Source organism: Seriola lalandi, unplaced genomic scaffold (genome assembly GCF_002814215.2).
Source record: "Seriola lalandi dorsalis isolate HSWRI2012SDOR001 ecotype SW California unplaced genomic scaffold, Sedor1 jcf7180002054901, whole genome shotgun sequence".
Taxonomy (NCBI): domain Eukaryota; kingdom Metazoa; phylum Chordata; class Actinopteri; order Carangiformes; family Carangidae; genus Seriola; species Seriola lalandi.
Genome location: NW_019525453.1, coordinates 5580457 through 5606672, shown reverse-complemented (window position 1 = coordinate 5606672; position 26216 = coordinate 5580457). Strand labels below are relative to the sequence as shown.

At 41.0% G+C, this 26216-nt stretch overlaps 1 protein-coding gene across 4 annotated transcripts in view; it reads left to right on the top strand.

Moving 5' to 3' along the window:
• Positions 1-26216, top strand: part of cdc42bpab (CDC42 binding protein kinase alpha (DMPK-like) b) — a 73792-nt gene that overhangs the window by 7790 nt on the left and 39786 nt on the right. For all 4 annotated transcript variants that reach the window (XM_023430076.2, XM_023430075.2, XM_023430074.2 and 1 more), the window contains exons 2-3: positions 20796-20887; positions 26131-26214. In XM_023430076.2, coding sequence (XP_023285844.1) covers positions 20796-20887; positions 26131-26214 — 176 coding nt within the window. The remainder of the gene's footprint in view (positions 1-20795; positions 20888-26130; positions 26215-26216) is intronic.

The following is a 26216-nucleotide window of genomic DNA, read 5'->3' as shown; positions in this document are numbered from 1 at the left end:
CACACACACACACACACACACACACACACACACACACACACACACACACACACACACACATAAACACCACAGACAGAGCAACATTGTTTTCTCACAAGATTTTTTTATGCTGTCAAAGGGTTTTTCTAGCCCTCCACCCGTTCAGCTGAAACGGTCCCACAGCCAACTGGCGAAGGGGCTTGCTCGCATAGTTTTTCTCTTCCCATATTCAGTGAACTGGGTGAGTATGTGTCAGTGAAGGGGAGCGCATCTACACTGGTCTTTCAAAACAAGATGTTACCAAAAGCCAATTCAAAACACGAGCAGAAAAATGCATAGTGCGGACATCCCCCCCTTTCTTCATTCATAAAACTGTATGGAATCCAAACAGAAATTACAAGAGCAGATAAAAGGAATATTCCTGAAAATGTATCTTGTTGATCTTTATGATTTTAGTGCAAAGCCTCTAAATGATAATATTTTCTGCTGCTTAAAATCAATGTCAAACTACTTATTCTGTTATTGTTATACTGCATGTCCAGTATGGCACATATTCACCAGTAGTGAATTTCAAATTGTGTGTATTGTGGTACACTTTTGATTGGGAAAGAAGCTTAATAAAACGTGGATCCTTCAAAGTTTAACGACTGTTAAATCTAGGGATTAGGAAAGTCTAAGATTATGTGGGCAGTAGCCATAGACGCAATTTGGCTTCCATACAGTTTCTGCTAGATGCCATTCAAACTGTGTGTATACACACCATTATATTATTTGTGTAGTATTACTAAATGAATTGATTATTTTTGTTATACCAAACCTTCAAAGAGGACAGGGTAAGTTGGATTTCTAGAAGAAGCATATAATTTAAATTCAAAACACAATGTTAATTCAGCCTGTTGTTTATTTTATAAATCTATCAGTGTCTGCTGCCGACCCTCCACTGTCTCCAACCCCAGGATAAAACCTATTAGCTGCTCTTAAAACCCAAGCCCTCAGGAGCCTCGTCAGGGCACAAGTTCATAAATATTATGGAAGAAAACTGCAGCATGAGATCCTCTCTGGCCGCTGTTTTATTACCTCCACCAAGGTTCGTTTATTTCTTTTTCAGCAGGATTACGCAAAAAGTACTGAACAGATTTGCACCAAACTTTGTGGAGGGATGGGGCAATGGACCAGGGAAGAGCCCATTACATTTTGGTGCCGATCCCGTTAAAGGGCTGGATACAGGATTTTTTAAAATCAGTTTCCCTAGCATCACAAAATAGGGCATTTTTCAACATTTTCATTAATTTCTGAAGAAATTATGTTTTGATGTTAAAAATCGGACATATTTATAGTGTTGAGATCTATGTCTTTGTACAATTAGGTGCAGATTGTTTGGCCTTGGCAGAGGTATGCGCTTGGACTTAGGGTTATTGTGGTTGCCATTGGGAATCTGTTCATACATTTCATCTATTTTCTGTTGTTCCTGTTGTTTTCTGGTGTCTGAATGTAACCTCCCTTTAGCATTAGCACAGGACCAGTTAGCATTAATTTTAGATGGTGATTGCAACCAGTTATCCACGTTCGGTGCTTCTGTTATGTTTTATTGATAGGTATGTTGTTCTTTGCTCACCGCAACAACTCTGCCTGCCTGCCTGCCTGCCTTGTTTGATTTTGCGTCATAATGCTGCATCATCTTTATTACATCAATTTCACTACCTTCTAAAATGCTGAAATCTAAATCTGGCATAACTGTGTTCTAATGCACATGGCTTATGCTTAAAAACAATGCATAACTGCATTCAATTTGCAACAGAAAATTTCAACTACAGCTTATGGTTTAGGTGCAGAAGCCTGAAAAATCTAGGCAGATCTCCAAACTCATGGTTGCGACTGCTTTATGTCCCTTTGCATGTGCTGTAGCCAGTGCATCCCCTGGCTGCTTTGAGCGGAGGGCTCAGCTGTGTGTGCAAAAAGCGCTGACTCAGGCTGCAGCCCCTCATAGCCGAGCTGCCTGTGGAATTTGGAGCTGAGGTGCAATGTTCGGGAGAACAGCAGCTGTTTAGATGAGGCCTGCCTCTTTGTCCACCATTGCCACCCGCCCCATTCACTCTCCCTGTCTGTCTGTCTGTCTGTCAGCTCCTGCCATCTCTCTAGCTCTCATTGTTTAGGTCACTCTGTCGATATGCTGTCTCCTCATGCACTTTGTTATGCTGCATATCTCTTGTAGTTTATTTAGCTCTCTTTATCTCATATCATCTCTCTCTTTTCCTCTAACTCTATTCTGTCTCTTCCCTTCTTTTATTTCCTCTGTTTGCTCTCTCCTCCTATCCTCTCCCTCCCCTTCCTGTCTCTGCCCCCCCTTCTCCCTCCCAGACTGCTGTATTCCAGCTTTGCCTAGTGACAGAGAAGGCTGAGGTTGGTGCGTGTCTGTGTAGGGCATGTACCAGAGGAATCGTGTATTGTGCATGTGTGTGTGTGGGTCTACCAACTTGTCCTTTTTTTGGGTATGTTTGCATGCATTTGCGTTAGCGTGTGCTAAAGGGACACACTTGGAGAGGCTGAGTCGATCAGACAGCGCATTCAGTCCAGCCAGCAACATCATGACAGCACAGAGCTGAGCAGCATCCCTAATAAAGCTCTTCTGCTGCATCTCCACAGACATGTGCGGGCTTTGATCTTATAGCTCATGCTGTCATACTTGTAAAGGGAACTTCATGCCAAATAAAATTGAGAGGTATTTGCCCTTCAAATTTGTTCAGGCTAAATAAGGACTGCACACTTCAGTGGCTAAATTAGCTGCCTAGCATGTTAAAGCTGTGCTGCGGCAGTCTACAAGTTACACAAGCAGGATCTTTTGAATCCCTGAGCAGCAGGAAAATGTGGGCAGGCACATTTGTCCCCACTTCTCATTGGTATTGTTGCACTGATGTAGCTTTTCAATCAGGTAAATATCTAGTATGTCAAAACCAATCAGCTTATAGTAAACAGGTTAAGTTAATCAGACATTACTGTTTTTAACTATTTAACTGTTTTAAGTGCATATTGTGGATGAGTCCACAATTAGGAAAACATCAGCACTGATGATATCATGATAACAATAACTTCAATTACACTTGTCATTTCACATGTCCAGTATTAGTGTAATACCCACCTGCAAATGAAAAGACTTTCATTCACACTCTTAGCCACATATGTGTTAGCTGTTAGCTAGACCAAAAATCTGATTACATCCGCCTTGGTTGTTCAGGGATACAGTATATGCAAATCGGTCATCCCTGCTTGCACCTGAAACTGGTCAAAGGTAGAATTACTTGTGTTGTGGTTTAGTTATAATAAAAATGGTTTAGCTAGCTAGCTAACAACTAGCTGTAAATTGACTTAAACACATGGATGAATCAGACTTTTGAGCTAAGAGTAGGACAGACGTTCTATTTTTACAGTTTTCACTCTCATTCACACTGCTTGCTCACTTACATAGATTATTGCTCTTCATTCATGCATATCTTGTACAACAGCTTGTGGCACCTTTTCAACATCTGGCTAGAATGCATCTCCAACTTTCTTAGGCCGTTTGTGTAATCTGATTTCTACCTGTTCTGTCATTTACACTATACTACTATGTGGCTGTTTTTTGTGGTGAGAGCTGCATGAAGTGAAAATAGGCTCATTATTGCTTGTTAAATATTTCCTAATTGTTTGCAGTAGTAGTTCAGTTTGAAATGCTGCCCAGGGGGAGAATGTCCTTGTGCAGAACTCAAAAATGTGTAACTGGGTTTAAAGCAAATTACCACTGAATTAAAGAAAAGCATGTACACTTAGTTAGACTTGTCTGGACACATTGGCATTCAAACTTATATTTTGTGGAGTTTCTGCTCAATCTTCTTAATTAGATAATGAGAGAGGCGATGTGAGAAATTAGGCAAAGAGTGTGAGAGAGAGAAAGATGGGGACAAACTGAAATAGTTGAAATAAATTAGAGGTGCCCACAGAGTGAGCTTGGTTTTGCTGAAGATGATATAAGTTGAAGTCATTTTGTCTTGCTGTCATACACTTTGTTCCTCTGCCTCAGTGCCTACCGTTTCTGATACTGATGGAGCATTGACCTTGGCTCGTGGTGTGGTGGCAAATTTGACGGTGACCTGATCTATATTTAGGCCTGTCTATATACCTACCCTGCTGTGTGCGCGCCTGTGTCTTGTACTCACTGTTCCGACCTCCCTGTCTTTATAGTATACATGACTTAAATAATGTTGGATGGGCAGGCAGTTTGTCAGCACCATTCATCCATCTTCTCTGAATGGCGGTCATTCACGCCGGTGTCTCTCACATGCAACTGATCTGATATTGCTTCATTCCTTCTGCTTGGGTCTGAATTACTGTTCACGGTATCACCAGTGTATTCTAAGCCTAAGCATCTGTGACTTTGGGATGTTGGGAGACTCATCAGTGACATCCATCGGTTAACATCCTGTTGGGCTGACGAATCAGTCAAAAAAAAAAAAAGCCCACCCTCCTGGACTGGGCTTGGCGTACAAGTCCAGCCACCGGGCCTGACAACGTTTCTGTCGGAAACCCTGGTGTTGTCTGGGTAGATGAAGCCTCTGTGCAGCACCTGGCTGTCTGTTTACCCATTCAGTTGCAGGCATGTTTCCTCCTCAGCACTGTTACACTCATACTGAGATTTAGTGGTTTTGTGGCATCCGATATGAAAGGGTTTTTGTGGGTTGTGGGGAAGTGTGTGAGAGTGAGTTTGTGACTGGTTATGTGCATATTTGAAAGACTGGAGTGCTGAAGACCTGTTTATGCATGACTATAAATGGTTGTTTGGAAAGTTCCTCTATATATTTCAGTGAATTTTATATGTGGTCTGACTAGCCCACACCCCTCTGTCTCTATCCTCTTTCTCCCTCCCGAGACGTCTCTGCTGGGGAAATCCTGTGGTCGCTACGATTGTCATCTCAATTGTCTTCCACTGTTCACCTCCTATATATAGACAGCTCGCTCACACTGTTTCCTCTCTGTGCTGAAGGTCATAATACAGACACAACAATTTGACATGGTGCTGATGAGTAAATTTCATCACCCCCAAATCCAATTTTTCCCCCTTAGGCGCTTGAAACAAGACTAATAAGTGCCATAGATACTTAAATTCCCTTCCTGTTTATTGATTGCTCATGTTTTATAGCAGCCAATTTGGAGGGATACTTGATGTGAATTAGTTTCACCCAATTCTTTTTAGAAAAGAAAATGTTACATATAACATTTATTGATTTGGCCAAATATCTGTTGGTATCTGCTTTAGTATTTTTACAGCACTACTCTGCGTTAATTACACATACGCAAATGTGCGCACTCCCTCTTTCTCCCCTTTTCCCTTACTTTTAGCCCCAACATCTTTAATTAACAAACAGTGAAATTGACTCATACTTCAATATCAGTAATTCTTAACCTACGGGTAAATGTAATTAGGTTTTGATGCAGTTTTCTGTCCAAAACACTTAATTCCTTGATATTAGATAATAATTACTTTACATACACTCTAGATGCTTTAGCCCCTTTAGCCAGATGCTTTGCCTTAATTGCTTTGTTGGGTTCCCATCTGTTTTCAAAATGCCTTATTTGTGCAAATCTGTTTCCCCCCAGACTCAAGTCCTATTCAGATAAGGAAATAGCGTAAATGGGGCATTTCCATTTATTATTATAATGATGTTCCCAAGGTCGGGAAACAGACTAGCCGGGGCGCTTATTAGCCAGGGTGAGTATCGTCCACCACAGAAAAAAGAAGTGCAGTCATCAGTGCAGTCAGGTTTTTTTGTTGATATTGTTGTATGAAGTATGAATTTTGCAGATTACAGCATTTAGGGTGTTTGCAGTTACCGAATTATCGGTGGAGTAGGAAAGTTACTGTGGCACTTTCCGTACTTGTGCTAATGGAGTATTCAATATATATATGAACTATCAATAATTTACCAACAAGAAAACAATACTGACACCGGACTTGATCCTTCGCTAAGCCCCTGCCCATTACTGTTACTGTTGCTGTGCTTGTCAAGCTTTCATTTCTAGCATAGCGCATATGCATGTGGTGGAAGATTTACCACTCTAAATTCTATTGATATTGAGCAGGCTTATTGATTTTAGCAGCTGAAATGACAACTGCCACTTGCAAATTTTTAATATAGCTAGCTATCTTGCTAATTACTGTTAACTACACAAGGTTGGTTAAAGCCCCCATGTCAGGCTGACTGATTTTTAAAAGGTTGTAAAGAGTTACTAAATATGTACTTGATGGCTATGTATATGACGACATGCTAGACGACTGAGGCTAAAGCTGTAAAGTCAGGCAAAAAGTCAGTATTATTTTTGTACTGCAAGTTAGAGCGTTCAGGTTTAAACTCTCATATATGCAAAGTATCTTATCTCACTACAGCCCCATGCACACTGCTTCAACAATCTGAAATCTAAAGCTTGATAGGTTTACCATGATTCGCTTTGGTTGCTAAGATATGACTGGACAATCACGACCAGTCAGTTGACCTAGATGGAGGTGGTACTTTCATGGTTTTTTCATTGGCTTTGTGTGCCCAGGCATTTTGGTTTCATGTACATCATTTTATTTTGTATAGTGTCCATTTCACCGGGAGACAGAAACCAGCATTAGAGTTTAGGTTAATCTTCATTCCCATCTGCTGTTGCCTCATGTTTTGCCTCCTGCTTTGCTCAACAGAAGTGAAATCTTCAGGGTCAGTGGCTTTTTTACCTTACCAGAGCCTCACTACTTGTGTCTTTGATCATATTAACAGTAAGCATTGGATGGCCCACCTGAAACGAAGCTCTGTTCTACTCCTTTACTCTTCCTTTTTAATGCTCACTGATCCATCCAGCTGTAAATGAGACGTGAGGAGATGGCAAGGTGGGATAACCCACATGCTGAGGTCACAGGTGGTGAGACTAAGGCTGCGGTCGAAAAGTCTTTCTTTTTTCTTTTCTTTTTTTTGCTTAGGAAGGTTCCTAACTGAGTGAAATGACCTGGAAGTATCTAAGTGGCAGCCATGATAAGAGCTGGTTGAATTCTCGAAATGATAAGAAAAGGAGCTTCAATGCTTCCCATCTTATCTCCCTTAGTATAGGATTCACTGGACCTTTCTTTACTAAAGGAAAGTAGAGAATGCCATCCTACAATTCCTTGCTGCAGCAACATTTAAAATGACATACCATTGTACTTTCACCCCGGCAGACCCACGTAAATGTAGAAACAACAGAGCACCTAGTTCATGCTTGTGACATGATCCAAAACTTATAGGAATCCTTGCACAACTGGCTAAGCTTCAAATCCTTAAATAGATTTCTTCTCTCTTAAATCCAGTTAGGAGTTATACTGAAGAGCAAACATATAATATCCTCACCATAACAAAATACTTAAAATAAAATCATTTCACAAACTCTTTTCCTACGTTCTTATGAAATCTCCTTTTCCTTGACCTCATGATGTTTTCAATCGAGGTCAAGGAAAGGTGGTTGGGAAAGGAGACTTTTTTTTGACTCTTTCACTGTGTTTTAGGTGACACTAGTTGCACTGGTCCGCCACACTGCTGTTGAAGCAGACAAAGTGCAGCCTGTGGTTTATCAGCCTGTTGAGAGAGTCGGTGTCTGCGATCACCTAGATGTCTCATGTCCTCGTCAAAACAAGGACCCGTCCCGCTGTAGCCTCCTACGCTGACTCAATCTGCTTATCAGTGAGGTCATTAGTCCCGTAACTCTTATCTAGGTGTCTGCTTGCTACTGCATGGCCGCTGTTTGTTCTCGCAGCTTACACCATTGGGCTGGTGCTCACGGATAAGTCCTAAATGGATAAGGCTTGAGTTTTCCCTTCCTGGTTAACTCTTGGATGGTTCCTTTAATTGATCAGCCAGTTAATTTAATTAATGAAGAATATATAGATCTAGTATCATGTCAATTCATGAATGAATGCCAGTGGTCTTGTTACTGCTAGTGCAGTAAAATGAATGGAGCATCCTCTGCTTATCCTCTATGTTTGTGAAATAGACATGGATTAATCTGATAACAACATGGAGAAGGCCCAGGCCTGGCCCTGATCTGGTCTCTGTCTATTGGCCATGTAACCTAGCCTTACCCACTGTATTCTTGCTTTGAAAGTTAATTCTTTTTTTTTTGTAGTGGCCACATGTCTACCTTCCTCCTGCTCTGAACAGTCAGCGTGTCCTTACAAGCCCAGCTGTTGCCAGATGCATATTTTCAGGATGCTTTTGGTTACAAGTCCCAGCACTGACACCTTTCTTCTGGAGGTTATAATTAGTAGCCAAGCTAGTCGTTTTTGCAGTGACAGGCCCTCGTTGTGGCCTAGAAAGTGTGTGTTGTGCATGGCTGCAGCAGAGGGGGACGTGTATATATAGCGTAGCACGTCAGTCCCCTCCATTTATTTTGGGAGATGAAAGTGGTAATTTAGTGGTTTTCTCCAGATTTCAGTGTCGGTTAACTTCACAGCCTGTCCATTATTCCTTTGTAACGGGAGAGGCCACCACCTGCATTGGAAAAGTGATGTTGCAGTGTTGTGGTATCAGTTAGGAGTTAAATTTTTATTCTTTTTAGGTTACATGATTTGCCAAGATTTTCAGCCTTTGTACCTTTTATACTTTATTTTTGTTTGTTTTGCTCTGGTGTCATCCCTGTGTGTGTAGACACACAAACGGGAAGAGCTTGGGTTATGTTATGACCCTGTAAAACCAAATTGTTCACAGTTTGTGCATACGATAAAAAACAAGACATAAATTTGTAACACTACCACACACTGTGATTCAAAGCAGAGTTTATACAATTTCATTCAGCCTTGATTAGGATTTTATATTTTCTTTTTTTTAATAATAAAGATCTTCAATTTTTATTACAGTCAAATTTCTTTTATTTTTTTCTTTAATTTTTTTTTATTTGAATCAGACAATTATGTCTTCTGCTACACAAACAGTAGTAAACATGGGCACTGATACACTGAGTAAATTTTGGCTTGTCCCTAAAGATCTTTTCATTAAAACGCTGCTCCTGGGTATGCTTCACCTCATTTCCTGTTTGATTGTCATCTGTCTGATTTTTGTAGTTTTAATAACACTAAATGAGTACATGCCTTGGTACATGTAAAACAGCACACGGCTGAAGTATAGGGATGACTAATTTCGCTGTCGATTAAATGGAAATTAAAATTTAGACTCATCAATTTGTCTCAAAATAAGAAAACACTCAAAAAACTTGACCACAATGAGCTGTGTTACTTTTTCAGACTGTGCGGGATTGCCTCGTGTGGCTAACATTAGCATCAGCAGCCTTCTTACCATGCCGGTCTAAATGCTTTTGCTGAACATGGTTATGCATTGGTCTGGGCGAGTGGTTAAATGCCAGTTTATTCTGACACATCCTTTATAAAAACCAAATGTTTTTTACTTTCTAGATCAAACTGCGCTGGTTTTACGAGATGTCATCTGTCCCACTTTCCACCTTGCTTTTTTACAACATCCGGGAACTTCAACAGATTAGTATATCTGGTGCTGACTAGCAAAGGTAGCAATGTATAATCGTTTAGTCGACTAATCGCACACATCCCCACTTTGGTTTCAGGGAGGAGTTGGGGGCAGTTTTAAGTAGAATTAGCTCCTAATGCTGGCATTAATAATGTTGATTGCTCCTCTCTGTAAGTTTACTTTCAAAGCATAGGTTGTCCTCTTATGTGAGTATTGATGTGTCAATAATTAAGTGCCCATTCAAGGATGCCCCATGAAAATGTGTGTAGTCTTGGTCTGGTTTCTTTCTGTCCGTCATTGTCACCGTTGAGTTCGCCATAGCTTCAGGTCCTTCCTGTCGGTCCCAGCTTGAACACACCTAGCTGGGCAGGTTTCCAGAGAATGAAAGGGATCTTGGGTTACCTCCACCATGACACATATTGCCACAGGGTGCCCACAGCTGAACACATCTTAATGTTGAATAGAAAAGACCTGGATCATCTGGAGTAAATGGCACTCTGGTTGTTTTCTCCAGTGACAGCAGTGGGGGGAGGTGTATGTGCGTGTCTGTTGTGAATAGTTTACCTTTCCATGTGTGTATAAGTAGACAGTGTAGCTTTACTCTCACAGACATCTCAGTGTTTTCTAAAATGTCCCTCTTTCCACTCCTCCCAGATCTTTTATTTTCTCTCCTCTCTTTACTGCTCCTCCCCCCTTCTCTTGCCACTTTTGCCATCTTCCCATCCTCCTCTTTCCTCCCTCTCTGTTGTCATTTCTTTTCTATTTTCCCTTTTCTCATACCCTCGTTCATCTTTTTCTTCAATGTAGTATTTCTCTGAGTGTTCCAGTTCTCTCTAACTTTCATCTGTCTCCATCTCCTTTTCCTGAGACCTCAAATATCCTCTGCATCTTAGCCAGTTCCATCTAAATTCCCTTATTATGCTTATCCCCTTCACTATTGCTTTAAAGCACTTAACGCGTGCCTAGTGGATGTTTTCATCCATTTGGGTGGATCCATTTATAGTATGGGTGGTCCCAATGGGAATCAAACCCTTAAATGGTGCAATGTCAGTGCTGGGCTGTACCAGTCGAGCCGCAGAGGGCCGTAGTGTGGTAACAAACCCCCCTCATTTTCCACAAGCTGCCGACATCCAGAGAGGAAAACAAATCAGTAAGAGGATGAGCCCAGAAAAGGCAGTAGGAAACTTGTGCTATAATATCTGTCAGGATGTTGTGACATGTTGGTGCTGGAACACCACTGGCAGTAAAGTCTTACTTTTGTTTAAGTGATTGGTGACTTTAATTTGACTGATGTTCAGATTTATAAGGTGCTACTGGAACTTGACGAGGTGCCACAGAGCGGCTACATTCTTGTATATGCACTGTGCCAGCTCGGAGTTTTACACACTCGGAATTGGAAAATATTGTCTGGGTTCCTGAACATTCCCACAGCACATGCCTGGTATTCCTAGTTCTGGCTCTTGTTACCACCCTGTTGTGTTTTTCATTTCAGGTTGATGTGGGAGCTCTAGGCCTGTTAAGGCACTCACAAGCTGCCATAAAGTCATTTGTTCCTGGGACTGATCAGCAAGCGTTTCTACTGGTAGTAAAAGTAGAAGATTCATACAGCTGTCTGTTTCACCCCCAGGGCCTTCCAAAGTGGAGATTGAGTCAGGGCAAGAATAATATATGTAAACATACATATACACTGCTGCTGTAATGCTCTCTACAAAGTAGGACTGCACAATTAATAATTCATTTTCTCAAGTCACTATAAAGAGATCATGGATAATCTTCCTGCAAGATTTGACAACAAATGGCCTTCTACAACACACAGAAAGTCTTCTTTATCATATGTGACCACTGCTGCTCAGCACTTAATGATATTGTACACCTTCATTTGATTAATCTCCATGACAACCAGTTAAAATATTGAAACCTTCCAGCTCCAGCTAAACAGGAAGTGTAACTCACCACACCTACATGTTCGCTTAAATGAATAATGTTCCAGATGATGAAATAAAATCCAAACATGACAAATAATCAATTATCATTGTAATGTCTTGTAATAGAATCAGGATTAGCTCTATGACTTCTTGCACTATCCTTTTCGTGACATCCTGCTGTCTTATCACAGTCATCGTTCTGTTACTATCAATACCCAGCAGAGGAACAATGCAGCACCTGGTGCTTCCACCACCAACAGAGTGGCAGACAGTAAGGACGCCCAGCCAAGCTGGGTAACATGGCCTGGCAGGCTCCTTTCATGCTACGCCCTTTATCTCCAGATGGTATCAGAAGGCTGTGTTGACACAGAATAGTGTAAATCAACTTGTTTGCGATATGGGTTGAACAGGTCTATGTGCGGGCTTGGAGAATTCTTTGATGTACTGGGAACACTTCCTGTACAGACAGCAAAAAGTGATGTAGCCAAGCCCCTCCAAGGCAGTTTTTTCTCATGTTGCTGGCCTGGGTGTATGCTCACTGCAGCAGTCTTTGAGCTGTAACACACACTAGATCTGATCTATTGTTTAGTCAAGCCCTGCCTCCATCCTTTTCTTTGGTGTTTGTGGTTTCTTAATATTTTGGGAACATCCTGTTTGTGTGTTTAATGCCGTGGGGCACAGATTGTTTAGTTTAAGGCCTCTGACCATTCCTGCCCTCTTGTTAATGTGACAGGCCAAATAAGATGGACTGAGGCGGAGGACGAAAAGGAGAGAGGGAGAGAGAGAAGGGGCTGACGCAAGCGTCACACAGGAGAACTCAGAAAGAATGAGAGAGAGAAGGCTACAGATGGCAAAAAAAGAAAACAGCACTGAGGGGAACTTGAGGTTGGCTGTGGTGGGGTGGGGAGGGTTATTGCAGACAGACAGCATTGGGAATTCTGGTGTCGCTGGTGTGTAGCCTAGCATTAAATGCAATATACTCTAAGGCATGTTTACATACTATGTCAGTTATTCCCTGTTTGTCCTTCATGAATTTGCTGTGCTTATCACTGATTAAATGGCATACCCCCGCCTCTTGATACTTGACATACAAATATGTGTCGGGGCGCTGTCAGTGCCCCCTGGCACCACTTGTGGGGATCAGACAGCTGTGCACGTGTCACATGAGAGAGGGTGAAACATGGAAAAAGCTTTTACTGGGGTTGGTCGTGCCTCCCGCCACACATCTGTTGGGAGAACCTCTGGCTGTGACATAAAGGGGCCTGGTTCTATTTCCATCTGTAATTTAGGTAATTTACTGGATGTTTTTAAGCTACTTGCAATTGAATGCTTAAAGCACAGTGTTTTTGAAGTGCCTCTGGCAATGAGTCACTTTTCCTTTTAAGGACTATGTTATTAGAATCACACAGCTTTAATTTTTCCTTCGATGACCTTGGTGTGCTGTTTATTCAGCCCTAGCTTTGTTGCATTTATTTGGCTTTTATTTAACCAGGGAGTACTTTTGTAATAAGGTATTTGTTATTTCCAGGAGACCATAGCTTTGTATTTATAAAAATTAGGACATGATGGCTCTGGAACAGTTCTTAACTGCAGAACCTGCTGTAGCAGGAAAATGATACAAGAGTTGGTGGGCCGTGCTTGAGTTGGTTTTGGGGTTTCTGCTGACACAGTGGCACTGAAATGTCACATGCGTAGCCATTTTGAATCAGAAGGTACTGTAAGAGACAGCCTGGCAGGCAGCAGAATTTAGGAGAAGCCTGTGCCATGTAACCTCACAGGAAACTGCCTGCTGGTACATTCATATATACTTTTACAAAAAAAATAAAGAACACATTTTGTGATTTTTTTTTTTTTTTAAGTACCAAATTCTTCAAAACAGTGATTCCAGTTTTGTTCGTCTTATGTATTCACCGGCTATAAACTAAATCAGAAAAAAAAATCAGGACCTCATTCATGACTGGCCATTTATGACCCTGGCACAATCACAGGCCAGAGTTATTCAGGCCTATCATTTGCTCCTTTTTTTATGAAGCGGAGTATTTCCTCGGCAGAGGTTTACAGTCTAGGAAAACTCCTAGTCTGCTTATGAGGTGTGATAAGTTCGCCCCCTCCCGCAGTTCCACCATGGTCAGATGGAGGAAAGGCCATCCCCGGGTCTCTTCCTCTCCTCTCTGCCACTCTCCCTCTTCATGTCAGATCCTGGAAAGCCACGCTCCTTCTCCCTCTCTCCATCTCTCCGTCTCCCCTGTCTTTCTCGCAAGCGGCATTTTTGTGTCGTTACCTCACTGTGGTTGTAAATAATCCCCATTATGGCTTCCAGATGTCCCTCCATCCTACTCTGGATTTGGGGATGGGGTTGGAGCGCAATGGGAGTGTAAGGGTTGGACACTTACTGTAACTGGCTCAGCTGCTGACTGGGCCTTAGTATGTGGTGCTCTCTCTGTCTCTCAATCTTCTCTCTTGCTTTCTCGAAGTCCTGCCCAGTCTCACTTTCTCCCACGAGCTGAACTTGATTGCTTTTTCCTCTCTCGTCTGTTCTGTTTCACTTTCTCATGTTTTTTTTCCTCTCATTGTTTTTATCCCACAGTTGTCATCTGTTCTTCTCAATTTTGTCATTGTTTAATTCAGACCAGAAGTGCTAAGGAATTATCAATCCATTCAGCCTACAACGTCCTTTCAGTATCACAGCAACTTGTGTAGCTGAAAAGACAGCAGCTGGCTAAACTGTATATAGAGTATGGACTCATAGACAATCTGGTGTGAGACCACCCTAGCAACAGTAACTAAAATAGTTTTCAGTTAGGCTGCTGAAGCTTTATACACGAAGAATACAGGCATTTCATACTACAAATATTTGTAGTTGCTGCATAAAGAACAGTTCTCTCAGATTGATGTGTGTGCAGATTGATACATTTGTATAAAAAGAAGTGTGTCTGTTCTTGCCCATTAGCACCTTTGCTACCCTATTCCCTCTCACTCATTCACTGTTGACTTAAAGGTGACATTGGCAATATGTATATTCTTGGAGATGCATGACTCTCATGTACCATGCACAGATTAGCTCTGAACCACACTCAAACAATTCCTCTTCAACATACACATGGTATATAAGTTACACACAGGCATGCAAGTGTTGGGAAAGGTTACTTTTGAACATGGTTTGTTTTCTTGAATGATTCTGAAGGTAGAGCTACAATGTTCTCTGTGAGAAAACATTAGAAGTCTTGTTCTTGTTACCACCAGTAAAAAGTTAAAGTATGCCCCCATTTCTCCAGTTTTTATCGAAATTGTTGAGTTCAGTGAATAACCTCAAATGGTACAAATGTGAGAGGTAAACTGCCCAAGGTAAAGAAAAAACATTTTAGGTGACCAAAAACTAAGAAATTATACAGATCTAATAGAAAACAGGCCCTTCACATGGATTAAGAGTTTGGTTAATTTACAGCTTTCGATGCAACAATGGAAGTAAATGAAGCCTTGTAAGTTAATGCAAAAATTCCTACAGGTTGATGACTTACAGACCCTCTGTCAGCACAAAGGCAGTGTTGGAACAAACTGTGTTACTACTCACTCTGATGCATTATTAGGCAGGAAGTAGTACTGTATATTGTTATTAGAAAGACAAGTAACGAATGAAGACAGACTGGTTTGTCAGGAGTTTACCCAAAATATTAGAAGAAAAGAGCTAGATGGAGGCTTCACATGAAGGAAGAGCAGCACAGTCTCCAGACTTAAATCACATGGAGCTGGTTTGGTATAAGCTGGACAGAAGGTGAAAGCAGAGCATACTGCAAGCGCAATACATTCATGGGAACTTCTACAACAATGTTGTGATGAACTTTCCAAACAATGTTACATTTCTATTAGAGAGAGAGAGAGAGAGAGAGAGAGAGAGAGAGAGAGAGAGAGAGAGAGAGAGAGAGAGAACGCTGCGAGTTTGTTCAGTTACTGAATTAGTCAAAAATTTTGATTATATTTAGGATTTAAGACTCCATGACTCCTTTTAAAAACTTTATAATTTATTTTTTATTCTATGATTTAATTGAACAGTACACTGAGACATTATATTAAGACTGTATGTGTCAGATTACTGTATGTTTGCTTTCCTGAAATATTGACTAGTCGTGGGTGTGCCATTTTGTGCTAAAGAACACGGAACATGTAACACACCCACAACGGTCTCTTTACAGTGCAACACTTAAAATAGTTTCTTTGCATTTTCACTGTTCAAAAAATAAAACGGATGAAGAGAGGGGTAGTAAAAAAAATGTAGGTTTGTGAAAATAGAGTTTACAAATAAGCTATTGTAAGTTATTAATGAATTTAGTTAAAAAATAATGTTACACCCAGCATTGAGTCATACACAGGCACCATACATGTAAAACAGACATTGTACACACACTTACTCTGCCAAATTTCACATGAACACGCCCTGCAGACATGGTATGGAAGAGGCCAAGACTGAGGCCTGTTGTGTGTACTGAGCATATCATTTGTGGGCCGGCTGCTAAGTGAACACACTTGCCTGTCGTTCCCAAGTTTCACACAAAAACAGCTCTGACTTTTCTTATTGGTATGGAGCAAGATAGTCCTGATAAGCGCTCAGCATTTTGGGTTAAACCAGTCTGGCTATGTGGATTAGATGGCGTCACTCATGTTTTTCCAGTTTCACTACATCCTAGGCCTTCTACTGAACATGTGTGCTTTTGCATAGCACACTCTATAAGAGTATGTGTGTCTTGTAGTGTTTCTGCTTGTGTGTATGCTGTGTGTCTGTGGATGGATGTCTTCACCACAAAGCATGCAGTACATTATGTGACAAACGTGTCATCTTTTTCCAATCTTGGCTCACTTGCCCTACACATTGCAAAACCCTTTGAAAACAAAGAGCTCCAGTCATGCTAAAGCTTGGATAGCAACCTTCCCAAGCATTGCCAGGGGTTCCTACCACACCTTGTCATAGCAACTGTTGCTATGTTTAGGCCTACCTTTTATATTTTGCTAGTGAGCAAAGATGTATTACCAAGCAGTATGGTATTTTTTCTTGGTTGGAAAAAAAGGGATGCAGCAGTCACTATGAATGAATCTAACTCAGCTGCAGGAAAAGTTCAGACACATTGATCCCTGGGTAAATGTGGGTCAGCTCAGTGACTACAGGCAGCTCTTGTTTGAGTCGTGGTGTTTCATATGTTGACCCTGCATACTGACACACAGTGCATTCAGAAAGTATTCAGACCTCCTTTTTTTTTTTTTAACATTTTGTCATCTTGCAGCCTCATGCTGAAATAAAAAAAATCCCTCATCAGTCTACACTCACTACCCCATAATGGCAAAAACTGAATTTAAGAAATGTTAGCAAATTTATTAAATTGGAAAAACGTTTCAAACCCTTTACTATGACACATGCCTCCCATTTGTCTTGATCATCTTTGAGATGTTTCAACACCTTGATTTGATTCCACCTGTGGTAAATTCAATTGATAGGGCATGATTTGGAAAGGCTTGCCTGTATAAAGTCTCACTGCTGACAATGCATATCAGAGCACTGTCAGAATGCATTCCCTAGCGTCTTGTCCTAACCTTAACCATCACAAATAAATGCCTGACCCTAACCCTGCCCCTGATTTAAACCTTCTTCAGCCCTTTGTATTTGCAAGGACCTCACAACTATGGTTTTGAACCAGAATTTGTCCACACAACAATAGAAAGACATAAACACACACACACACACACACACACACACACACACACACACACACACACACACACACAGTTGAGTTCCATTTATAAATTACAAGACAGAATAAAAGACTAAAAGCTGATGTGTGCTTCAATAAACCACCTGCTGTTGGAGTGATGTCCAATGAGTTTTACTCTTCAGAAAAGCAATTTCTATAATCTGTTTGGCTGTGGTATTTCTGCCAGAGGAAGACTAAGTCACCAGTTATGTGTCAGATGTAGATCTTGGGAAGTAGATCTAATTGTGTGTGTGTGTCTGTGTGTGCACATACTTGTATGTGTCTATGTTTGTATGTGTGCTTTGTTGTGGACAGGGCCTGTGGGCTCCTGGCTCAGAGATGAAAGACATTTCTCATGTGGCTGGTTTAGTGGAGCTCCTGAGTCAGCGTGCAGCTACTAATCAGTGTTTTCTCCCTCTCAGCTTGCCTGACCCCCCCCCCCCCCCCCCCAAGGCTGACTGGTATAATTAAGAATTAAATCACAAGTGAATTCGATATACTATATGTGTTGTAGCCTTTAGCCATATGGTTTAAAGCTACCAGGGATCGACTCTGCCTTGTCAGATAAGTTTAGGTGAAGAAGATGCAGTGAGGAAGCAAGGCGTTTAAGATTACTGAGAGATGGCCTAGTAGTGTTCCCAACAGCACTGGCCTTTGTTGTTGAAGACTCTGAGTATAAACACTGTTGAATTGGGATGACAACTGAATGGGAAGCACCAGCAGGGTTCAAAATCTTGTCTCTAAAAAGTAGATTAGTCTACATTAGTTTCTGTAACTCCTTAGTACAGATAATACCCTTTGAGTTAATGGTGAGGGGGGGTAATAAGACTGCATACTTTGTGTGCACAATGCTGAATTAATGGATCCCTCATCCTGAGATAATAGCATTTATCGATATGGCTGTCGTCAATGCAGGATGTTAATATATGCTACTTGAAAGGCTATAGATTTTGTAATGCAGTTAGCTTAGCAATGCTTAGTCATAATTATTGATACTGTAGTTTATAAAATAAGAAATACTCAACAGTTAAGGCAAAAATTAGTGAGATTTAACACTTATGTGACCAATATAAAAGACTAAAGAAATGGATGTAATTTAACTATGTTCCTTTCATTTTCTATTTATATAAAACCAAAACATGTGGTGCTGAGAGTATTGATGGCTTTTTTACACACATTATAGCCCTTTGTACCTTGTAATCAACAACCATCATGAATTGTGTGAAAGTCTTATTATGTAGCTGAAATAAAATGCAAGAATCCAGTTATAAACAATTTGTGCATGACCAGATCTTTGAATGCAGAGTTTTGTTCTTCACTCTGAAGCCGCTTAAAAGTGAAACTGAAGAGAATTCTATTTCTGTGTTTAAACACTGAAAAACAGCCATATTAAATAGATTTAATCTCCTGCCTAATCGTTCGCTACTCAAACATAATTGTGTGGCTTTGATACATGAATTAATATGAATCTGAAGGGATTTAGTTGCCAGATATTATCTCTAACCCTGGAAGACATGCCGTGTCTGGTTAGAGATGCTGGCTGAAATAGAACACTGGCAGAGATTGAAAAGAGTTGGATGTGCAGTGGAAAGCAGAATGGGGGAAATTACCACCAGCCTCGAGCTGAACGCTGGTGAATTTAACTAGTTATTTATGAGTTTGTGTGCCAGTCCCTTTGGCAGTTAACCTGCGGTCAACCTGTTCTGAATGAAAGATGAGATGATATTCATATCTATCAATGCCAAGCTGAAACGGGATCTGACGGAGGACAGTCTTTCTTGGACAGAACCTAATTTCACATTTTTTAAGATCACGTTTTTCTAGATTGAGATGAGTTTTGTGGTTGACACTGCAGTAAATTCAATTTAGAGGTTTTAGGTATTTTGCCAGCTGACCGTCTGTAGAGTTGAGTGCTGTTTGCATGTGATTTTTTATTTCAAGCTGTGAATCCTGGGTCTTTCCAGGTCAGATTGCAATCATGTATCATTCTCTGTTCTAGACCTAGTATTTTTGTTGGAGGTTGTGCTGTTTGGCGGTTAGATACGGCATGAAGAGGGGGAAGCAAGAACACTTTATGAGAACGACTAATTTAGTTGTGTGTCACAGCCTTGTTGGTCATCAGTTTTGCAGACTTGTGTAGATATTTTGGTCAACTGCCTGAAGCTGGCTCACCACCCCAAATACAACAGGATTGATCAACCACAAGATGAATGTTTCAGGTGTATTTTCTCTGTAACTTATCTGCATGGAAATTAAAGATATGACTAATAATTTTTCCCATGTCAGGTGTTACTCAGTGTGATGGCTGAGTTGTGTGTGTTGTGTGTTTTTGGTCTGTAGTAATGTGTGCCAGGACATGGCACACTACACTGGCCCCTGCTTTCCCTCTGCCCTGCGGTCATAGCAGGCCAGGCCAGCTGCAGAGGACTCAGGAGGGGTTGTGAGAGAGACTGAGAGCGAAAGCGGCCTGTTTGTTTTATTGTTTCAGAGTCCTTTTCCTTGAAACTGGAGGCTCTGTAAAGTCATGGTAACCAGATGAGTTTAGCATGATGTTTGGCCAGTGAGGGATTGCAGCCGGGCCAAGAGTGTCAGCTTGGCTGGTGGTCAGCTCTCACACAAAAGCATATGCACACACACGCTGCAGCTGTTTGTAAGGAAGGTGAAGATTGTGTCTTTTGTTAACCAAAAGAGCTTCTGTATGTAAAAGTCAAACACTGATGTGTGTTTGTATGTGAATGCTTGCTTGTCTGTATGCTAATTATACTAAATTGTGCTAACCTTGCTGTTAAAAAGCACTGAAACACTGCTTACATGTGCTTATGTTTTAAAATAAGTAGTTAGATTATACTTTTCTGTTTTATCTGAAAATCAGTGTATCAGTGTAATATGCTGACCTTGGTGAACTTGCAACCAATCCAGGTTATCCTTGGCATTCTGGGTTCATGTAAACCAGGAAGTGGTTGAATAGCTCTCCACAAATGAGGGAAGTGCTGACTTTGTCAGCCATAGATGGAATCTGTCTAGCTTTGTGAGAGAACGCTGGCGACCCTTGCTGATCCCTTCCAAGTCCTTTTTTCCCCCAGGAACCATAACTTCAGGGGTAACAATAGCTAGCTTTATCATTCAGCCTCTCTGTGTCCGGTGTCATGTTCTATAAAGAGGTCCAGGTGGCCACCTACACTTTGATAACGTTCATTTAGAATAACATGGCACCCCTTTATGATGTGGCTTTTTTTTTTACCCTGAAGAGTAATAACTCTAATATTATATTTGGAAAAATGCATTATTTCCTCTGACATTATTGGAGATACTGTCTCTTTCAGGCAAGGCCCCTTCACTATAAAATGCTATGTGTAGCTCTGGTTGTCATGGTATTGAAGGAGCCAAATATAATCTTGCCTGGGAGAACTTGCTATTTTCCTATGCAGTCCATATCGTATTCTGTGATTCATTTAGTGGATTCTACTAAACTTCTCTTCAGTGTTTGATGACAAAAACACACAATTATATATCCTGACTTTTGTGCTCTAAAGATGTAGTTTTAAAAGATCTGTGCTCTTTGCTTCCTATATATGTATATAAGTCACTTTTGGCAAATTTTTTCATTAACCTGACTTCTGTCTTCTTGCTCTCCACAGCCAAACCCTTCACGTCCAAAGTGAAGCAGATGCGCCTTCATAAAGAAGACTTTGAAATCCTTAAGGTGATTGGACGAGGAGCCTTTGGAGAGGTAATATACCTTCTGGTTTTACACTCAACCTCACCATGCAGCAATCCAATACCATACACACTGAGAACCTGAAAATTGGTTTCCCCACTTTTTTCTTTTTGTACAAGAAACAGGAGTTGTAGTTAGTTTGGAGCATTTTCTTATAGGTGCATCATCAGCAGTGCATGTTTTTTGTCTACTTGTCCTTTGTGACAGGAGACATCTCAGAGTTTTCCTTGAGGCAGAGATTTTGCAGTATGATCCTGGGAAGATTCCTGCCAGTAAAAGGCTGTTCTCTTGTACCCTTACACCTTCATACCTGTGTTAAAGGCAAGAGTGTTGTTGCGTTTAATAGTGGATTACTTTCTGCTGCATTCCAGCAGCAGTGCGTAGTATTGGTCTGCCACATGAGCATGACTCTACTTGCAGCTTGAGCAAAACTTTTTAAAGTTTTTCTTTCACACTTAACCCATGAACAGAAAACACATTAGAGTGTCAGTGAAACCATCCACTGTGCATTTATATATTTTTGTTTGTTCCCTTTTTCTTTTATATGTGCCTTTAGGGAGGGCAAAATGCATTTGTCAATGGGTTTCAGGTAATGATGTCAAAGCTGGGGAATGTTGGAGGGACAGGTTGTGGTCCTAAGCCAAGACTCTTATATAATGTTAGTGTCCTGCAAAAACCTTTTTTATCTTCAAGATGACGGTTTTCAGGATTGAACAGAATTATTTTGATGATAGATTTACAAGGTTTCAACATTTGATTGATCACCTTTGAGCCATGATGCACGCTTCCAAACATTTAATCTCTGATATTATTAGCCTGCATCTGTACAGACAAGTTAGTGAACTCTTAAAATGCTTATAGGTGGAGAGAGACAGAGAGAAGTCAGGAAAGTGATAGATTGATGGATGTAGACTAGATACACCTGGCAACATGTAGCAACAACCACAACATACTAATGCGCTCATGTGAACCACTGCAAGCACTGCTGGTATGAGCGTATGTGAGTCATGTGTGTGTGTGTGTGTGTTTCAGGCTTGTTCTCAGCAATGCGGTGTGACCCATGAATGGTGATACCTTGTGGTAACATTCCAGTGCCCGTTCTCCCAGCCAGCTGTGCTCGTTTTATATGACAGAAAAATTCAATTAGCTTGAGAAACAACATGGTTGTCCCATGGCTCCACTTTTTAATCACCTGATGGAGACATACTTGGTGCATTGTGTTGTAATGCGGATGTTACCGTAACAGTGCAGTAAATAGAAAATGAAAATGTAGCAGAATGGAATAAGAACTAGCTAAATATCATTTTGGATTAGTGGTCAGAGTAATTGACATTGTGCAGAAGATTGTACCATTTCCCGCATATGGCCAACACTTGCAGACTAGCTCTTTTTTCACTCTTTTTCGTTGACTTCATGATTAAAGTTTATTTCCTTTGTTTTCATCATCTTTTTCTTCCCTTTGAAGATTAATCTGATAGAAGCAAGACTTGCTGAAACTGTAAGGTTAATTTTTCTCTTGTGTATGTGACAGTACAAACAGGAACCACAAAGAAATTTCATAATCTAATTAATCCAAAACTTTGTGAGCTCCTCCATCTGGCTTTATGAAATAAATACAAATGGCGGGAGGCATGGTCATGCAGTGGTTAGCACTGTCGCCTCACAGCAAGAAGCTTCTGGGTTCAAACCTGCTGGAGTTTTTCATGTTCTCCTCTTGCCTGCGTGGTTTTCCTCCGGGTACTCTGGCTTCCTCCCACAACCCAAAGCCAGACCCAACCCGTTAATGGTTGTTTGTCTCCATATGTCAGCCCTGTAGACTGGCGACCTGTCCATGGTGCCCAGTTTCAGCTGGGATAGGATCCAGCCCCCTTGCGACCCTAAAAAGGATAAGTGGCTAATGAATGAATGAATGAACTTAAACAGCAGAGGAAATACAGAAATATCCCCCAGCACTGCTCTCAATAGCAGTATGAGAATTTTTACAGTTTTCTGCAAGTTTGTGCTGCTACCTATAGGCACCTGAGAGATGGTGCAAACTGACAAGCACATTTCACTGTTTTTTTTATGGCATCACAAAGTTAGGTAGTCTCACTATATTCCAGTTGGATGACAGCTGTAATCGTCATCTGACCCGATGTCACACCTAGCAAACACAGAAAATGAGTATTTTGGGATGGCCTCATGAAACTTTATAAGGGTATGATTTTTCATAGCCACTTTAGAGGCTCAGATTTGGGAAAAGGAGAGTCTCAGAGTTAAAAAGAGATAGAGGCAGCAGACGGCGGCAGAGGCAGACCCAGATGGGCAGACACAGACACAGGAAAACAAAGTTAAGAAAAAATAGTTGAGAGTCAGAAAGGGAGGTGAGAGAGCCTGAGTGCAGGATGTTTTGATTTCATCCTCCCATTGTCAGCAGCAGGCAGAGAAATGGCGCGGGTGCGTGACGTTGTGGAGTTCATCTGATGAATGGACCAGTGTGTACTGGCCTGCTGCCTGTGAGAATGCTTCCATTAGGACTCAGTGCTCTTCACCAACACAAACAGGCCCAATGGTGGAGCTCACCAGACACGCCTGATGCAAACAATGCCAGGTTTAGAGGTTGTGTTTCCAGTGGCAGACTTTGCTAAAGATGTTTGTCATCATGGTAACTGTTAAGTTTCTCTGGAGTCAGTACACATCAGTCAGTGTTATACATTATTACACTACTGCTGCTGCATTGGGTCATTAGTCAGCTGCCACATGATGGCAAAAGTGGCCTTGGCTGTTAAGGTCTGGAGAAATTTTCAGCACATAGCTGGTGTGTTTTCAGTCTTTTTCCACAAGTACATGTCCTCTGGAATAATTAGATTAAATGTTGCGGTTTGTTACATGCCTGTTCACAGCGGATATAACCAATTTTAAAGGCACAGTCGATACTTTCTGCTAACGAATCATCTTCAGTAGCAGCACAAAGTTAGAAAACACCTAGAAAACGTCCTTTATCCATGAGTACAGACGGGGGTTGTGAATTAAACTCTGCTTAGTCTTTGTGGGCTATGTAGTTGACACCAGGTCCAAGAGGGAGGACAAGATTAAGGAAGGAACAGTAGACAGTAGAAAGGAGAGATGGAGAAGAGGACAAAAACAGCCGAGCCTTGCCAAGAACAGTGTGCTCCCCCCACTTGTCCTCCTCTCTTCCTCCTCCATTCTCCCTCTCCTCTGGTGAGGGATCACTCGGGGAAATCCAAACACTGCAGGAATGTTATCATTGTATTGCATTAGCAGCATTCCCCAGCTCATTTAATAGACTACAGACCCCTCTGTTGCATAGGGCGCCTGTGTTTGTTTCACTACTCATCTGTGTATGTGTGTGCGTGCGCAGTGCACTTAGAAATTCCTGTCTGTCTGTTTACTTGTGTGCATTTTCTGCGTTTCTTTTTTAAGAATTTCTCGATCTTGTTTGTGCACATATCTGTGTTTTATGAGCCATTTTAAAGTCCAGATAAAAATTGGACTTTTGCTTTGTGGATCAGTTGAATATTATAAACTATTAAAGAGACTAAAGGAGATCAACCCAGACATACATTCTGCATGAACATGGGCCTTGGCTGGCAGCTAGCAGTGGTTTGTCACGGCAGCTTGTGCAGCTCCTTTTTTGGCAAAATGTGAAGCCAGAGCTGAGGAAGTTTATCATTGTTATGTTCAGCAATTATCAGTGAAGGGAAAGTTGGCAGTTGTTATGTTGTTAATACGTTCGAAGAGGGTATGAGGAACACAATTGGAGAGTGTGAACTAATGAGACTAAACAGTATAGAGTCTTAAAGGTGTTACTGGTAAAACTAGTAGCTCTTAAAATCTTAAAAGCTCACTCATGGGTTGGTTTGGTTTATACAGTATGTCGGGATTCGTATGTGAGATTGCAGTGGAGCAGCTGGACAGTGCAGTGCCTCATTATCCAGTGTCAAAAAGTCAATAATCAGTCCATTTCAAATCACTCAAGTCTATGTAAGTATATGTTAATTTCAGTTACTTTAGAGTGGAAGTTTGGCCCTTATTGAATGTATACAAGTGTATACATATTTGTGGACCTGTACTAAATACATAAGATATATGTGCGGCATCTGATGACAGCTTTATATTGATTTTTGTGTGTGTAGGTTCCTTGTCTAAAATGATGAAAGGATACAATCTGTTAATAAGTTGTTTTGATCGTTAATGTTTTGTACCTTGTTTTTTTTATAGTGAAGATAAGATCATTAATCTGTGATCGCAACTTCTTTCCAAACCATCAAACCATCTGCAGTAGTCTGTCCATCCACTGTAATTTTGTACTCCGACAAATCATTGAGTGATTAGAGAATTTTTTTTTTTTTCTCAAGATGCAGATGGTTCTCGTAGGAAGCATGAATCATATTTAAGTGTCCAGCTGTGTGAGGCTGTGTGTGTGAGTGTGAGTGTAGGCTGTGTGAGTATAGATCCAGGTGGTGTGCGTCTGTTGGCCTTTTAGGTCAGCATTTAGTATCTCTGGTTACTTCCTGTCCTTGCTATTCCCTTACCCCCCCAATCCACCCATTACCTCCCCTTCTCTTTCCTTCTGTCTCATTTCCTCTTTCGCCCTCTTCTCTCCACTCCCTCCTCATCCTTTCCTTATTTCAACCAAACCCATCCTGTTTCATCTTGCAACTCATCTTTCTTTTTCACCCGCTTCTCTTTTTCCTTTTCCATCTAAACCAATCTCTCTCCTCCTATATGCAAATTGCTTTTTCAAAGTTTTTGCTCCAGTCTTGATTTCCTCCTTTTTTAACCTTTGAATTTACTCCTCACCGTCTGTCTCCCCTCCTTCATCTACTTCTGTTTCCTGATCTTCTCGTTAGATCATTAATAGATCAATAGATTACTGTTCGTACTACAATAAGACTTCTTGGAAAAGGGAAAATTATGGTTAACACCGTATTATAAATTGAAAGAATTATAGATTGTCTGAACTATTTTCCACCACACATCTGTCTGAACTGCATGATTATTGTTTGTACAACTATTATTATTGAAATGTGGAAATCTGATCACACATGAATTATCACAGTGCAGATTGCACAGTGTGTCCTTTTTCTTTTTCCTGTGGCCTGAAGGATGACACATTAAATCTGTTTGGTATTTTCCTATTTGTCTTTTTTTTTTTTTTTTAACATGCTTCACATTCTTTGGCTGGCGTTGCTGTCACACAAATGATTAAAGCAGTTTTTTTTAACACTGCAACTTTTCTTTCCTACGTGCAGGTTGCAGTCGTAAAAGTGAAAAACACTGACAAGGTATTCGCTATGAAGATTCTCAACAAGTGGGAGATGCTGAAGCGAGCCGAGGT